The sequence below is a fragment of the Macaca mulatta genome, chromosome X, assembly GCF_049350105.2.
Source record: "Macaca mulatta isolate MMU2019108-1 chromosome X, T2T-MMU8v2.0, whole genome shotgun sequence".
Lineage (NCBI taxonomy): Eukaryota > Metazoa > Chordata > Mammalia > Primates > Cercopithecidae > Macaca > Macaca mulatta.
This window is the reverse complement of record NC_133426.1, coordinates 46,781,874-46,799,310: the sequence shown is the minus strand read 5'-3', so window position 1 is coordinate 46,799,310 and position 17,437 is coordinate 46,781,874. Positions and strand designations below refer to the sequence as shown.

The 17,437-nt window shown below is 44.5% G+C and overlaps 1 protein-coding gene and 1 pseudogene across 37 annotated transcripts in view; one reads left to right on the top strand and one right to left on the bottom strand.

Moving 5' to 3' along the window:
- Positions 1 to 5,636: 5,636 nt before the first annotated feature.
- On the bottom strand, positions 5,637 to 6,411 carry LOC711147 (ferritin heavy chain pseudogene; annotated as a pseudogene).
- Positions 6,412 to 11,708: 5,297 nt separating this feature from the next.
- Positions 11,709 to 17,437, top strand: part of SLC9A7 (solute carrier family 9 member A7) — a 150,093-nt gene continuing 144,364 nt past the window's right edge. For all 37 annotated transcript variants that reach the window (XR_013412798.1, XR_013412797.1, XR_013412796.1 and 34 more), the window contains exon 1: positions 11,709 to 12,105. Coding sequence is in view for 6 of the 37 variants with exons in the window: in XM_077988566.1 (XP_077844692.1) it covers positions 11,772 to 12,105 (334 nt within the window). In the remaining 31 variants the exon portion in view is untranslated. The remainder of the gene's footprint in view (positions 12,106 to 17,437) is intronic.

Genomic DNA, 17,437 nt, shown 5'->3' with positions numbered 1-17,437 from the left:
TTATTTATACTTTATAATAAATGTATTTATTTATTTTGCTAAAATAATTTATTCTTTCAACAAATATTTTTGAATATCTGCTATGTACCAGGCATTATGCTCAATGCATTTTTTAAACTAGAGCTAAACAAATAAAACAACAGCAAAAATTACAACAGAAGGCACTCCATCCCTGCCTCCAAAGAACTTAATATAAAGTGGGTATATAAACAAATAATCTGATAATATGATGCAATGTGGGAAATATCATGTTAAAAGTAAACAGGAGGCCTTGTTTATAGGCGTGGCAGTGGCTCACGCCTTTAACCCCAGCACTTTGGGTGGCCAAGATGGGCAGATCACTTGAGCCCAGGAGTTCGAGACCAGTCTGACCAACATGGCAAGACCCTGTCTCCACTAAAAATACAAAAAAAAAAAAAAAAAAAAAAAAAAAAAAAAATTGGCCAGGCATGGTGATGCTTGTGGTCCCAGCCACTAGGGAGGTTGAGGCAGAAGAATATGTTGAACCCAGTGAGCCGAGATCATGCCAATGTACTCCAGCCTGGGTGACAGAAGACTCTGTCTAAAAAAAAAAAAAAAAAAAAAAGCAAACATGAGCTATTAGGAGAAAATATAGGAAACATCCCAAATCTAGATGAAGGAGGCTTCTTGGAGTAGGTAGCATCTGAATTGGGATTTGAACAACTAGCAGCAGCTGCCAGGTCAAAATGACTGGTAAGGCAAGAGGTGGAACATATGCACAGCCCAAAGGTATAAGATATCTTGATGCATTTACAGAAGAGTGAGAAGGAAGGGAGGTGACGGGGGTGAACGACAAATGTATCATTAGTTAAGATAGGCTACTTTACACTGTGGTCACAACCATGAAGTAAAATAAAAATTATCTGCCAGGCTACATGTCACACACAGGCTTTTCCACCTTATAATTTACCATCTCAGCCTGAGGCTTTAGGACTCACTGCAGCAGGTGGAGAGAACACATGCATCTGCTCTTAAATACTTTTGCCCAGAAATGACATTCACCACTTCTATTCTCATTTCGTTGGCCAAAGCAGGTCATAAAGTCACCTAAAACATCAAAGAGGTGAAAAATGCAATCAATGCAATCCACCTGTTTTGCAAGAAGGGAATCAGAAATATTAGGAACCACCGGCAAAGTCTACCATAGGCCTTGTGTACCGCGCTTTGGAATTGTGATTTTATCTTCCAGTGCAGGAACAAATGCAAGCAGAGGCCAAACACAAGGAATTCAGGGTCAGCCTTACAACTGGTTGCCCTCTGACTCTATACTTCAAATCTCCAGAGGCTGGAGTATCAGTCAGGGGCCACAGGAAAACAGGCCACCGCATGTTCCCACAGAGGAGGTTAAGATAAGGAAATGGTTACACAGGTGTTGCAGAAATGAGACAGCAAAAAGGCAACTGTGAGAGAACCCAGAGATAACTACAAGAAGCAGCTACTATCCCTAAACTTGAAAGTACAGCAGGGAAGAGGTAGGATTCCCAGAACCTGGGGGTATAGAGCAAAGGCCCTGCAGAATAGATATGAGGGCCTCTTAGGAGGCCTGGTTGCTGCTACTGAGGTGCTGCCAATGGGAGGCACTCGTGGAAGAGTGGAAGGCAGCCAGAGGGCAGAAGCTTCCTTCCTGGTTCTTTTTCTTTTTCTTGAGACTGAGTCTCCCTCTGTCACCAAGGCTGGAGTGCAGTGGCGCGACCTTGGCTCCCTGCAACCTCTGCCTCCTGGGTTCAAGCGATTCTCCTCCCTCAGCCTCCTGAGTAGCTGGGAATACAGATGCTGCCAACACACCTGGCTAATTTTCCTATTTTTTAGTAGAGATGAGGTTTCACCATGTAGGCCAGGCTGGTCTCAAACTCCTGACCTCAAGTGATCCTCTCGCCTTGGCCTCCCAAAGTGTTGGGATTACAGGCGTGAGCCACCACGCCCCTCCGATGCTAGTATTTATGCCCATATATTTCATAGTATCCTGTGGGTGTGCCTGAATTTAAGGTTTCAGTTTTCCTTACCTGCCACATTTCAGGGCACCTGAACCCAGGACACAGCTCTTGGGGACTTCTTGAGGCCTTAACCACCATCTTAAACTAATATAAAATTGTAGCATGTCCAAGGGCAAGCAGAGGGTTTGTTAACACGTGACAGAGAAAAATTATTTAAATTAACTTACAGTAATATTTATTTTTCTTGTACAATTATTTGAATTTAACACATGTACAGACTCATACGACCATCACTGCAATCAGAATATAGGATGGTTCCATCATCCCCAAACCTCCGTTGTATTATCCCTTTATAGTTATACCCTCCCCCTCCCACTAAGCCCCAGAAACTACTGATCCGTTCTCTCTAACTATACTTTTATCTTTTCAAGAATGTCATAAAATGGAATCATATAGTGTGTAACCTTTTGAGACTCATTTCCACTCAGCATAATGCCTTTGATAGTCATCCAAATTATTAGTATATCAATTATTCATTCATTTTTAGTGCTGAATGGTATTCCATTGTATGAACATACAATGGTTTTTTATTCATTCACCCACTGAAGGACATTTGGGTTGTTTTCAGTTTTTGGCTATTATAAATAAAGCTGCTAATAACATCCATGTAAAAAGCTGGGCGTGATGACTCACAACTGTAATCCCAGCACTTTGGGAGGCCGAGGAGGGCGGATCACTTGAGGTCGGGAGTTCGAGGTCAGCCTGGCCAACATGGTGAAACCCCGTCTCTACTAAAAATACAAAAATTAGCTGGGCATGGTTGCACATACATATAATTCCAGGTACTTGGAGGCTGAGGCACAAGAATTGCTTGAACCTGGGAGGCAGAGGGTGCAGTGAGCCAAGATTGTGCCACTGCACTCCAACCTGGGCGACAGAGCGAGACTCTCTCAAAACAGCAACAAAAAAATCCATATGCAGGTTTTTGGATGAATACGTTTTCACTTCCCTTGGATATATACATATATACCTAGGAATGGGATTGCTTGTTCTTATGGATAAATGCATGTTAACTTTATAAGAAACTGCCAAACTGTCTTCCAGCGTGGCTTACCATTTTGCATTCCCACCGGCAACGTATGAGAGTTCCGGGGCTCTTCGTTCTCACCTCCAATTGGTGTTGTATTTTTTATTTAGTCATTCTATTTTTAATATTCTAACTCAATCTAATAGGTGGCAATCATGGTATTAATTTTTATTTCCCTGATGGCTAATGGTGTTAAACATCTCTTCATGTAATGATTTCTCATCCACATGTAAAGCGTTAGTTTAAACCTTCTGCCCAATTTTTTTTTTTTTTTTTTTTTGAGACAGAGTCTTGCTCTGTCGCCCACGCTGGAGTGCAGTGGCCAGATCTCAGCTCACTGCAAGCTCCGCCTCCCGGGTTTACGCCATTCTCCTGCCTCAGCCTCCCGAGTAGCTGGGACTACAGGCGCCCGCCACCTCGCCCGGCTATTTTTTTGTATTTTTTAGTAGAGACGGGGTTTCACTGTGTTAGCCGGGATCGTCTCTCGATCTCCTGACCTCGTGATCCGCCCGTCTCGGCCTCCCAAAGTGCTGGGCTTACAGGCTTGAGCCACCGCGCCTGGCCACCTTCTGCCCATTTTTCAACAGGGTTGTTTTCTTACTGTTAAGTTTGGAGAATTTCTTATATACTATGGATATAAGTCCTTTGTTGAAGATGTTTTGCAAATATTTTCTCCCACTCTGTGGCTTGTCTTTTCATTACTTTAAAAGTGTCTTTTGCAGAGCAAAAACTTTTAATTTTGATGCAGTCCAATTATCAATTTTTTCAGGTAAGGATTATGCTTTTGGTGTCATATCTGAGCACTCTTTGCTTAATCCAAGATCAGGAAGGTGTTCTTATATTTTCTTGTAACTGTTTCACAGTTTTGTATATTACATTTAAATCTATAATCTACCTAAAATTAATTTTTGTACAGGTATAAGATTTAGCTCAAAGTTCCTTCTTTTTGTGTATGGATGCCCAATAATTCCAAACAATTCATTGAAAAGAATGTACCTTGTCCATTGAATTGCTTTTGCACTTTTGTGAAAAATCAATTTTGTATGTAGACCTATTTCTGGACTCTAATTTTGTTCCATTGATGTATATATCTATTCCTTCACCAGTGCTATCCTGCCTTGATTACACTTTATTACTTTACATAGTAGCATTACAGTACATCTTAAATTGGATACTGTGAGGCCTCTAATTTTATTCTTCTTTTTCAAAATTGTTTTGTGTTGACTGTTCTGTTACTTTGACTTTCCTATTAATTTTATATTTCACTTGGCTGGGATTTTTATGGAAATTTTATTAAATCTGTATATCAATTTGGAGAGATTTGACATCTTTGCTAAATTTAGTCTTTCAATCCATGAACATGGCATGTCTCTTCATTTATTCAGGTCTTCTTTGATTCCTTTCATCAGTATTTTTTAGATTTTAGCATATAGGTGCTGGACATGTTTTGTTAAAATTTTATACCTAAATATTTTTATTTTATGCTATTGTGAATGATACATTTTAAAGATTTTTTGGCTGGGTACAGTGGCTCACACCTGTAAATCCAGCACTTTGGGAGGCCAAGGCAGGCAGATCACGTGAGGTCAGGAGTTCGAGATCAGCTTGGCCAACACAGCAAAACCTCATCTCTACTGAAAATACAAAAATTAGCCAGGCGTAGTGGTGGATGCCTGTAATCCCAGCTTGGGAGGCTGAGGCAGGAGAATCGCTTGAACCCTGGAGGCGGAGGCTGCAGTGAACCGAGATCGCACCACTACAGTGCAGCCTGGGCGACAGAGTCAGACTCCTCCAAAAATGATAATAATAATAATAATAAATTAAAAAATCATCTCCAATTGCACACAGCCTGTATATAGAAATATGATTGGTTTTTGTGTGCTGAACTTGCACCTGGAGACCTTGCTAAACTCACTTATTTGGTTCTAGGATTTTGTAGATTTCATGGGATTTTTCTAAGTAGATGATCATATTATCTATGAATAGGAGAATTTTTCTAATATTCTTTGAGAATTTCTCTTTTTTCCTCCCTTTTCTTTTTGTTCCCTCTGTTTTTAGTTCCTCTGTTTCCCCAGCATTCCATTAAAACTTATATAGTGTGATTTCTGCTATATACGTATGCCTTTTATTTCTTTTTTTCTGTCTTAGTGCACTGACTTGGAGTTCCAATACAATGTTGACTAAGAGTGGTGATAGTGGACTTTCTTGCCTTTTCCCGACCTTGGAGGGAAGGAATTCAGTCTTTCATCTTAAGAATAATGCTAGATATCCTGTGAGGTTTTTTCTTGGGTTGGGGTGGTGGGGGGTGTACCTGCTCTTTATCAGGTCAAAGAAGTTCCCTTTTATTCCTATTTTGCTGAAAGCTATCATGAATGGATGTTGAATTTTGTCAACGCTTTTTCTGCATCAGTGAATATGATCATGCAGCTTTTCTTCTTCTTTTTTTTTTGGTACCAAATTTCTTTATTTGAAGGAATGGTACAAATCAAAGTACCTAAGTGGATGTTTTGGTGCAACTTATAGAAAAGGTAAAGGAAACCCCAACATGCATGCACTGCCTTGGTGACCAGGGAAGTTACCCCATGGCTATGGGGAAATTAGCCTGAGGCTTAGCTTTCATTATCACTGTCTCCCGGGGTGTGCTTGTCAAAGAGATACTCTGCCAAGCCAGATTCGGGTGCTCCCATCTTGCGCAAGTTGGTCACGTGGTCACCCAATTCTTTGATGGCTTTCACCTGCTCATTCAGGTAATGTGTCTCAATGAAGTCACACAAATGGGGGTCATTTTTGTCAGTGGCCAGTTTGTGCAGTTCTAGTAGTGACTGATTCACAATTTTTTTCCAAATGTAATGCACACTCCATGGCATTCAGCCTGCTCTCCCAGTCCTCATAGTCTGGTTTCTTGATATCCTGAAGGAAGATTCGGCCACCTCGTTGGTTCTGCAGCTTCATCAGTTTCTCGGCATGTTCCCTTTCCTCATGAGATTGGTGAAGAAAGTATTTGGCAAAGTTCTTCGAAGCCACATCATCGCGGTCAAAGTAGTAAGACATGGACAGGTAAACGTAGGAAGGGTAGAGCTCCAGGTTGATCTGGCGGTTGATGGCGGCCTCTGAGTCCTGGTGGTAGTTCTGGCGCACCTGCGAGGTGGACGCGGTCGTCATGGCGGAGGCTAAGGACAGGCGGCAGCTGCAGCGGCGGTGGCTGCGCGGCGCTGAAGCGGTGGCGGCGGGGGCCTTGGGCGGTCCGAGGGCGCGGTGAAGAGGTGACCGAGGGCTGGCTATGGGCGGCCGGCCAGGATGGGGGACGAGCGCCGGGTTCCGTCCTAGCACTATTGAAGCAGGAAACCCCGACGACTCTCGGGGAAGAACATCTGGCCGCTTTTCTTCTTAGACAGTAAAATGGTGGATTGCATTGATTGATTTTCTCATGTTGAATAAGCCTTGTAATCCTAGGATAAATACCACTTGGTCATGGTGTATACTTCTTTTTATACATTGTTAGATTCAATTTACTAATATTTTGTTAAGACTTTTTATGTCTAAGTTCATGAGAGATATTGGTAAGTAGCTTTCTTTTCTTCAACTGTCCGACTCTCTAGAAGAGATTGTACAGTATTGGTGTTATTTCTTCACACCGAAATCTATTTTTGTTGGATGTGTTATTTTTGGTTAATAGTTCTTTCAGCACATTGAAAATGCTGTGCATGTCTTTATGACCTTCTTGGTTTCTGATGAGAAATCCATAGTCATCCAAATTGTTGTTACCCTGTATGTAATATGTCCTCATTTTTATCTTTCTGTTTTAAACTTATTTTCTTTCCAGCAGTTTGAATATGTCTATGCTTTCATTCTTTGGGTTTATCCTGTTTGGGGTTTGCTGAGGTTCTTCAATCTGCAGGTTGGTGTCTTTTGCTTCATCTGAAATGTTCTCGGTTACAATATTTTCACATCTTTTTTTTTTTCTGTACCACACTGTTTCTCTTCTCCTTCTGTAACTCTAAAGACACAAATGTTAGATATTTTGTTATCTCCTATAGGTCTTTATGGCTCTGTTTATTTATTTCTCAGTTTTTCCTCTCTGCTATTCAGGTTGGATAATTTCTATTGATCTATTTTCATATTTACTGACTCTTTCATCTCTATTCTGCTATTGCATCCATCCAGTTTTAAAATTCCAGCTATTGCATTCTTCACTTATAAAATCTCTCTCTTTTTTTTTAAATTTTTGAGATGGAGTGTCACTCTGTCACCCAGGCTGGAGTGCAGTGGTGTGATCTCGGCTCACTGCAACCTCTGCCTCCCAGGTTCAAATGATTATCCTGCCTCAGCCTCCCAGTAGCTAGGATTACAGGCACGTGCCACCATGCCCAGTGAAGTTTTGTATTTTTAGTAGAGACGGGGTTTCACCATGTTGGCCATGCTGGTCTAGAACTCCTGACCTCGTGATCTACCCGCTTTGGCCTCCCAAAGTGCTGGGATTACAGGTGTGAGCCACCGTGCCCAGACAAAATTTCAATTTGGTTTTTCTTTTATCTTTTACTCCTGTGCTGAGTCTTTTATCCTTACATTCATTTCAAGATTATTTGTCCTTACTTGTTGGAGCATCATTATAATAGCTGCTTTAAAGTTAATTCCAACATTGGTGTCACCTCAGCAGTGGTGTCTGCTATTTGCCTTTTCCCACCCAAGTTAGGATTTTCATGGTTCTTCAGGTATTGAATAATTTTGGGTTGTATCCTGGACATTTTGAATATTATGTTATAAGGCTTTGTATCTTGTTTTAATACTATGGGGAAATATTCATATTTTTGTTTTATTGGGTTTTTGTTTTATTCATATTGGGTTTTAGCTTGTAATAGACATGCTTGGGTTTAGATCACAAGTTCTGACATGCCTTTTCTGGATAGTGGCTCCAAAGTCAATTCAGTTTTCAAAAGTTTGTAATGCTATTCAGATCTGTCCTACATGTGCTTTATCCAGTGGCTAGTCTAGGGCTTGGGTGGTGGTCTGCCTCTTAGTTCAATTATCACAGTCTTTGGTATGCTGTTTAGGATCAGATCCATGTGTAGGTTGGGGTGAACCTAGGAGTTCATAAAAACTTTATGAGGACCTTTCCCAAGGTCCTCTCCTCTCTACTGTCTCCTTGGTACTTTGTAATGCCTTGGAGTTCCCCTTTTAATCAATTGGCAAGAAATCTAGGCTATTTATTTATTTAAAGACAGGGTCTTGCTCTGTCGCCCAGGCTGGAGTATGGTGGTGTGATCATAGCTCACTGTAGCCTCAAACTCCTGAGCTCAAGTGATCCTCCCACCTTAGCCTCTTGAGTAGCCAAGACTACAGGCAAGCACTACTGTGCCCAGCTAATTGTATTTTCAAATTTTTCATAGAGACAGGGTCTTGCTACATCGCCCAGGCTGTTCTCCAACTCCTGGCTTCAACCAATTCACCCACCTCGGCCTCCCAAAGTGTTGGGATTAGAGGGGTGAGCCACCGTGCCTGTCCAGAAATCTGGGTCTTTATTTAATACTCTCTGTTATGTATTTCCTGCAACTCTGCCCATGTCTTGGGCCAAGCATCAGGACAGACGGAGTGAAAAAATACATATCATTGAGGGTTTGACCCCACTGTCTTGGGACCAGAGCTACTCCAAACAGAGAGGAAGGTTCTCCCCTCCCTTAGCAATTTTGGGTGCTTGAAGGTACTGCTGTCTCCATTATCACTGTTGACTCAGCTGCCACAGTGGGATTACTTATTGGCCAAGATGTAAGAGAATGGCGAAAAGAAAAAAATGGCACATTTCTCTTACTTTCTCTGAATATTAGGAGACCAATTTTCTGCTTTTCCTGGAGCTCTCTCTGTCCATGTTGATGCTCCCTTCTGGGTTTTAAGCTTCCTTGAGTCCAGTCTAGTGGAGACTGGAGGAAATAAATGGTAAATTCACTGCCAGTTTAGTTTTACTTCAAATTCTGTTGTTTTTCCTCAGTTTATGTGGTACAATTTACTTTCCAGAGTCCTCAAATAGTTGCTGCATGCATTCTGTTCACATTTTATAATTGCATTCAGTAGCAGGTAATGGGTTTAGTGTGATTATTCTGTGTTAACTGAAATCAGAACTCCTGTATTATATATGTTAGTTTTCACACATAAATATGTACAGATAATGGAGTGTTTTCTTTGGTGTGTATTTGTGAATGGTTGGGACTAGTCTTTTCATACTCTACCCAAGGGAACTACTTAACATAATAAATACTCTTCTGGTTATCTATTGCTGTAGAAGAAACTACCCTCAAACTTAGTAGCTTAAAATAACATCAATCATTTTATTATGTTACAGTTGCAGATGCTGGTTAGGTTCAGCGACATGGTTCTTGCTTGGGGCCTCTCATACGTCTACAGTAAGATGGTGGCTGGGAGTGAATTGATTTGAAGACTCATTCATTCACATGCATGGCATTTGGGCTGGGAACACTCAAAAAGTTGGGTCTCCTGTAGCATCTGCCCCTATTGCTACATGATCTCTCTATATGGTTTCTTCAGTGTGTCAGCTTCCAGGTAGCTAGATTTCTTTGTTTATTTGTTTTGTGTTTATTTGTTTGTTCTTGGAGACAGGGTCTCACTCTGTCACCCAGGCTGGAATGCAGTGGTACAATCTTGGCTCACTGCAACTTCTGCCTCCCAGGTTCAAGTGATGCTTGTGCCACCACCTCCCAACTAGCTGGAACTACAGGTGCACACCACCATGCCTGGCTAATTTTTGTGTTTTTAGTAGAGACAGGGTTTCGCCATGTTGGTCAGGCTGGTCTTGAACTCCTGACCTCAGGTGATCCACCTGCCTTGGCCTCCCAAAGTGCTGGGATTACAGGTGTGAGCCACCGTGCCCAGCCTAGCTAGAGTGGAAAGTGACAGAATGAAACAGGCAGGAGCTAGATTACCTTTTGTGACCCAGCCTCACAAATCACATAATCTCCATTACCACATTATATTCTTTGAGAGAGTCACAAAGGTCCACTGAGGTTTAAGGGGAGGGAACATAGATGCCCCTTCCTGATGGGGGATGGTAAGGTTCTGGGATTGGAAATATGATTGTGGTCATCTTTTTAAAAAATACAATCTGCCACAAATACTAAGAAGTCTGTACTTTCAAGGTAGCTCCTGAGTTGAAGAGAGCTTTTCTAAAGAGAGAAATTCTGTCCTTGAGTACTGGGCACCCAAGGGGGCATAATATTACGATCAATACAGTGCTCATCCAGGTTTTAAGTATTTGCAATTTTATTGGGAACCTGCGTGGAACTTCAAGGTATATGGATGTTTGCAGGGGCTGAGTGACTGCCTAGAGGAGTTGGGAAAGGAGCTAGCTAAAATCTAGATGAAGAGATTTCCCTGCTGTAAAGAAACCACTAAGCAGCTTTGGCAGAGTGCTCACCTACAGGGGAACCAGGAAGGCTGCAGTACTCCAAAGAGTTTTCTTACCTAATGCTACCTCTACCCTATTATTCCATTTGGTTAAGCATCACCTTCTTCAATGAATCCTCTTAAAAATGCAAACTCCCCTGGGAGCGAAAACATGGACAGTTTTGGTAGAGATTTCAGAGTGGTTCAATAAACACGAGTACAGTGCTAAGCACTGGGAATTCAGTGATTAATCTGACCCTGTTTCTTCCTTGACCAGAGGAGCAAGGCGGATTGAAGATTCTAGTTTTCCTGAGAATTTGTTCCAAGAGGCTTCATCCTTGAGAGTCCACGCCATAATTTTGTTCAGAGCTGGGCTTCGTCCTAAGAGTCATTAAAAGACTCTGAGCTACCAGGTGAGCAACATACAAGAAAGGGTCATCAGGGTAACCCCCATCCCCCCCAACCACCACCTTAAGACCAGCTACTGCTCATTTACCAGGAATGGCAAGCGTTCAGTTCCTTCTGGTTCAACCCTCTTCCCCAAGGGGATTAGTAGCACAGCGCAGACGAAGTCTATTCCCTCAAGTGAGGAAGGAGATACTTCAACGCCCTCCCCCGATTCCAACTCCCTATCAGTCCTCACGTTTCAGTCTGATGAGAACAGAGGTTTGAATGAAACCTAGCAGATTCTGGGGCTGGAAGGCAACCTGAGAGATGAGGAAAGAGAGATGTAGGGGCTAACGTGGCTTCGGGGCTGCTCGGTTCACTGACAGCCCCCACCTTACTGGGCCAAGGGGGGCTGCACACTGGCCTGAGATTAAACACTTCGCCGTGGCGCCAGAGACGAGACTCGAGACCGCAAGGCTAGCCGCTCCAAGCCGATGCTCCCGCTAGGCGCCGGCGACCTCTGGCGTCCCCTTTAGGAAGTGCGGCGGCGACTGCCCATGAACTGGCCCCGCGACCCCAGACGGCCTGGGCAGGTGCGCCAGGACGGGGTGAGGAGCGCAGAGAGGCAAGCTGCCGGCGGCCGGCCCGCGGACCCGAGGGCGACACCCGGCCCCGCCTGGGTGGCTCGGTTGGCCCGCGGGGCGGCGCGGCGTGGCGCGGCGCGGCTGGGGGACGAACAGGTGCGCGGGCGGGGGGCGGTGCTTGGGGATCCTGCGCACTGCGCGCGCCCCTCCCCCGCGCGGCTCCGGGCACAGCCCCGGCCCGGCGCGAGTAGGAGGAGGAGCTGCGGCGGCCGCGGCCACTCCGGCAGGTCCACGGTACTGCCAGAACCCGCCGACGGCGCGGGCTGCTGGTCCCCGCTGGGAGGAGGCGCGGGCGGCCCCGGGACCATGGAGTCTGGTGACGCGGCGCGCCCTGGCTCGGGTCGGGCTACCGGGGCGCCGCCGCCGCGGCTGCTGCTGCTGCCGCTGCTGCCGCTGCTGCTGGGTCGGGGGCTGCGAGTCGCGGCCGCGGCCTCGGCCTCCTCCTCTGGGGCGGCGGCTGAGGACAGCAGCGCCATGGAGGAGCTCGCTACTGAGAAGGAGGCGGAGGAGAGCCACCGGCAAGACAGCGTGAGCCTGCTCACCTTCATCCTGCTGCTCACGCTCACCATCCTCACCATCTGGCTCTTCAAGCACCGCCGGGTGCGCTTTCTGCACGAGACCGGGCTGGCCATGATCTATGGTGAGCACCCCTGTTGCACCCCCCGCCCTCCACACCCCTCGGCCGCCGCGCTCCTCCTGGCGCCGGGCGGTGCTCCCCCTTCACTTGCCAGCGTGTTCCGTTTCTTTTACGTTTCTCGCTGCGACGGTGTTGGTTCCCAAGGTCAACTGTCTGCATTTTCTGGCTCTCTGCTACCGTTAAAAACAGTTCCACCACATTTCCACGTTTCTGCATTGGGAACCCAGGAAAACGAAAGGGACAGAGGTGGTCCAGTTCCGTCTGCCCCGTTCGGTCTCTGTTGCAACCCTCTTACCCAGCACCTTCCGCTCCAGTCGAGCTCGATAGGGTGTGTGTGCCTGTGTGGTGGCTGGAGGTGGATGGCTTCCCAGGTGACCGCATCACCTCAGGGGACAGGCCACAGTAGGGAGTGGGGACGAAGTCTGAAAGTGTCTTTGCTTGCGTATGGGTTAGTGGGGCCTCTCGGACGCCACATCCATGGTCAGCCCGGGTGGGTACCCACTCCTGAGGTCCACGTCCCCAGGTCTCTTAATGATAAAGTCAGAGCATGAAGTGTGCTGAAAGGTGAGCAGTGGTCCAGGACCCAGAGTGGGTGGCACCACCATGTCAGGCCTAGACGGGGAGACAGGCACGCCTCCTGCTCTTATGTCCCAAGTGGGAAGTTATATCCAGTTACTTGCTTTCTCAAACGAAGAGGAGCTTTTGTATTCCTAAGACGGTAACATGGAGTGACTTCGAGGTACATTTCTGAATGTATGAAGAGGAAAAGCCGTGGTTTTAATTCTGGAGTCAGCCATCTTTTGTTGTTAGGGGTGGGCTGATGCTACCCTCCTTTTCTAGATTTAATGGTACACAGTGTGTTACATGCACAGCAGTCAGTACAAATCTCCCTTTATTACATGGATGTCAGCCATAATCTGAGTCATCCCTCTTCCTCTGCTGTGCCCCCTGCCTCCCCCCTCGCCCTGCCCATGACTCCAAAGTGGAGTCAGGTATTCTCTTTTTGAATGTAATTCAGTGGTGTTAAAGCCCACGTTGGCATCCTCACACGAAATAGACGAGCCACTTTATGACTGTTCCCAACGGGGAAGATTGTATTTTATCACTTATACTGAGGGATTTCTTCATTCAGTTTCCATCCAGGTGCCCTGATAGAGAATGGAAAGCAAAAACCTTAACCTTTAATGTGAAAATTACCCTTGGTTCTGGGCCTTGCTTTTCATGTTTCTTGATTAGTTGTTGACAGCCGGGGCTCATGGCCACCAGGCCCTCGTAACCAAACTGTGTAAGGGGCAAGCGCTGTTAAGAGCCCTCCAGTTTTGAAGAAGTAGTGACCTACACAGATCTTGAAACAGGACCAGGTCTAAAACTGAGTTTGGTGATTGCAAATTATAGGTCTCAACACAGACTTTGGCCTCCATCCCTGACCGTTGTTGAGCTCTGTAGTTTGTGTCAGTTGGTGATAAATGACTGATGCCAGGCCTGCAGGTAAGCTGGGAGGTTTCCTGAGAAGACAGACGGGGAATTGAAGCACGTGGTCATTGCAGGTGATTGACTCCAAGCCATGATGCAAATGAAAATTGCCTCTATATAGGTAACCATGAAAATATTTTTATTTAATAGGCCCTAGACCCAGTTTCTTAAAGGACAATGTGAAATAGGAGGTAGATTTGACAGATTCATAAATACATGCTCAAGGGATGGAAAATAAATGGGGATTTAAAAATATATTTTGTGGAGAGTACTCAGTGTTCTGAGGAGTTCAATCACCTTTATCTTAAGGCTTAAAGACAACGGTGGAATTTTCCTTTGCTGATACGTACTTTTGAAACTCACCTCCATCTTTCAGCCATTTGGTTGTGCTACAGTGTACTGTTTTATTTTGTGAACAATCAAGTTACAAATCTGGTGTAACTGATGACTGTTCAGAAAAGGCAATATCATCTCAGCATTCCTGTGCAATTTTGTTCTATATCTCTGAGTATTAGTGTTTCTTTAAATGTATAAAGAAATTTAGTTTGTCAATATGTGATGTCTCAGGTTATGCCAAATATTAATATTTTAAGGATTGTCTGTAATTGTGAGAAAACATTTCTTCATTCTCTCAGGTATGTTTGCTCTTCTGCTTCAAGGTGCCCCTAATCTGAATTCTAATGTCATGTGCTTAGCTAATTATTCATAATATACTGAAGACTATCGGGATGGGGATTTTAAACTGATTTTAAAATTCAGTTTGCAAATCTTTTAAAAAATTGTCCGCATTTAAGATGTACAACATGATGTTTTGATAAACACAGTGAAATGATTGCTACCATCAAGCAAATCTTTGAACACAAGTGAATCCAGTAAAAATTTTTCAAGACTTCTCTTTTTTAATAGTAAAAAATAAAATTTTATTTCTCTGTATCGATAGAGGAAGTGAGTAATTGTCCTCTTGGCTCTGAATAAGGAACGACAAAAAGACCTAAGGAAACATTTTTTAAGTATCCACTGTGTGCTGAGAACCCAACTTAATTTCTGGAGGCAAACAATTTAACTTTTAAATGTTTATGAATGAAGGAGTTCAACTGTGAATTTCAAAACTCTTTATTTTGAGAAAAAGTTTTACAATCTAATTTCTGCCACCTTTTTGTGTTTAAGTGATACTTTGAGAGGAACAGCGTTTACATTTACGATAAATTTATATCTATATTTATATGTTTGTTGGCATAGTCATAAAATATCTCTGGAAGGACATGCAGTAGATGAGTAACATTGGTTTCCTTGGGGGAGAGGAACTACTGTGAAATAGGAGTGGGAGGGAGAGGTCACCATATAACCTTTTGTACTTTTTGATCTTGTAATAGCATTGTTTTATTTTTTTTATTTATTTTTATTTTTTTGAGACGGAGTCTCACTCTGTCACCCAGGCTGGAGTGCAGTAGTGCAATCTCGGCTCACTGCAACCTCCGCCTCCCGGATTCAAGCAGTTCTCCATCTCAGCCTCCCGAGTAGCTGGGATTACAGGTGCCTGCCACCATGCCCAGCTAAGTTTTGTATTTTTAGTAGAGATGGGGTTTCACCATCTTGGCCAGGCTGGTCTTGAACTCCTGACCTTGTGATCCTCCCGCCTCAGCCTCCCAAAGTGCTGGGATTACAGGTGTGAGCCACCACGCCCGGCTGTAATAGCAGTTTAACATGCTCCTCAAATCACTCAATTTGGCGCCTACTTCTCCCTATTTAAATCACATTATGTTATCAATTTTCTTCGTGACCCTTCAATTGTTAATTGTGCCCGTGGAGCTTTTCTGAGCCCTGTGTCTGGGATGGAGATAAAATGGGGAAAGGGGAGGATCTCTCTCGCTCTCTCTCTCTCTCTCTGCCTCCCTCTCTGCCTCCTTCCCTCCCTCCCCTCCCTCTCCCCCTCCCTCTTTTTCCTTCCCTTTATTCCATTATCCTCAGAGAGTAGTTGATGTTACATTAGCAGTGATGTGCACAAATAGATCCCATAATAAGTGCTTGCTTGGGTGCAGAGGACCTAAGGAAAATAAAAGACACACTGTGAATGCTTAACGTTTAAACAGAAAGGAACTCCCCCACCCACCAAGGGACACTTGTAAGCATTCCTCCCTGACGGGCCAGGGCAGCTACAAGGGAAGGTAGCTACAGACCTAACTCCCCAGGGAGGTTGAAAGCAGCCCCCAGACCCCACCACTGGAGCTGCAGGGCAGCAGGGCACTTGCCTGCCACCAGTCTAACCTGTTTTGTCAGGCCAGGGAGCTCCCAGCTGCCTGTCTCTGTTATGTGATTAAGTGCCATCCTAAAGTTATCGGGCCCTACATGTCTGTGCAGCAGAAACAGAAAGTGTTTAGGGCAGGGAAAGGTGGTATAAACAGACCGTGCCAGTTCATTGTGGTTCTCTCTCAGATGTACGGTAGTTCCACTTCCCCCATAATGTTTTTGTGACAACTGATATGGATCCAAAATAATCTGACTCTGCCATGCTAACCCACCACCTGCTTCTCGCTTCCTCCTCCTCCTCCTCCTCCTCCTCCTCCTCCTCCTCCTCCTCCTCCTCCACCACCACCCCTATCACCTTTCCAAAAAGATGTTGGCCAGCCCCTCTAGGTTCTATGGGTTGTGGGCTCACTGTTGCTGTGGTGGAGCTGGATTGCTAAGCACAGCCTGAGAGTGGGCTCATAGGCAAAGTCTGAACGGGAAAAATGATGACTCTTTGCGGTAACATGAAATTAACATTTGAACCTGTAAGCAAACATTTTGAAACCATTTCCTTCCTGGTTAATCAGGACTTCCCCCTTTTAAGAGCCCCTCACTTTGGCCCCAGTTGGGAAAAGTTTCTGCATAGTCTCACTTTGGTACCAGACAACCCTGGGTTCAAATGCTGGCCCTGTTACTTATAAAACTGTATAGCATTGGATAAACTCTCTGAGCCTTAGCTTCCTCTTTTGGAAAATTGGAGATTATGTTACCTCACAGGATTGCTGTGTTATTGAGATATTCTAAAGGGTTAAGTGCAGTGTCTGACACTTAAGCACTTGGTAAATATTAGTTCCCATTCTCATTTTAGGCTTTGTGATTCTTTGGCAGGCTTTACTACTTGAAGTTTGTTTAGTAGTGACTTGCTGTAATTTTAAAATGCATTAGGACACAGTTAGTGGAAGTGAGGAAAACTGTATATTTTGGGGTGGGCTATTGGTTAATACCTAGAAAAAATTTACAACACATCTACCCGTTTTTATTTTTTTATTATTGTTGTTGTTGTTGTTGTTGTTATTATTATTGTTTGAGATGGAGTCTCACTCTGTCGCCCAGGCTGGAGTGCAGTGGTGCGATCTTGGCTCACTGCAAGCCCCGCCTCCTGGGTTCACGCCATTCTCCTGCCTCAGCCTCCTGAGTAGCTGAGACTACAGGCACCCGCCACCACGCCCAGCTAATTTCTTTTTGTATTTTTAGTAGAGATGGGGTTTTACCATGTTAGCCAGGATGGTCTCAATCTCCTGACTTTGTGATCTGCCCGCCTCAGCCTCCCGAAGTGTTGGGATTACAGGCATGAGCCACTGTACCTGGCCCACACCTACCCTTTCATTCAGCATTTTCAATTCTTGGACTTTCAGAAATCTATCAAATACTTGTGCTAGCATGTTACAATATATAGACAGCAGTATTTGTTGCAGTGGAAATAAGTTGTAGTACTCATCAGATGGGACTGGTTAAACTATAGCACATTCCCATAAAGGAATACTATGCAGCTGATAAAAAGAGGTGTTTTAAGATGTCCTTTTAAGGCCACTGTCCACACATAGTGTTGTGGAAAAAAGCAAGGCACAGAACATCA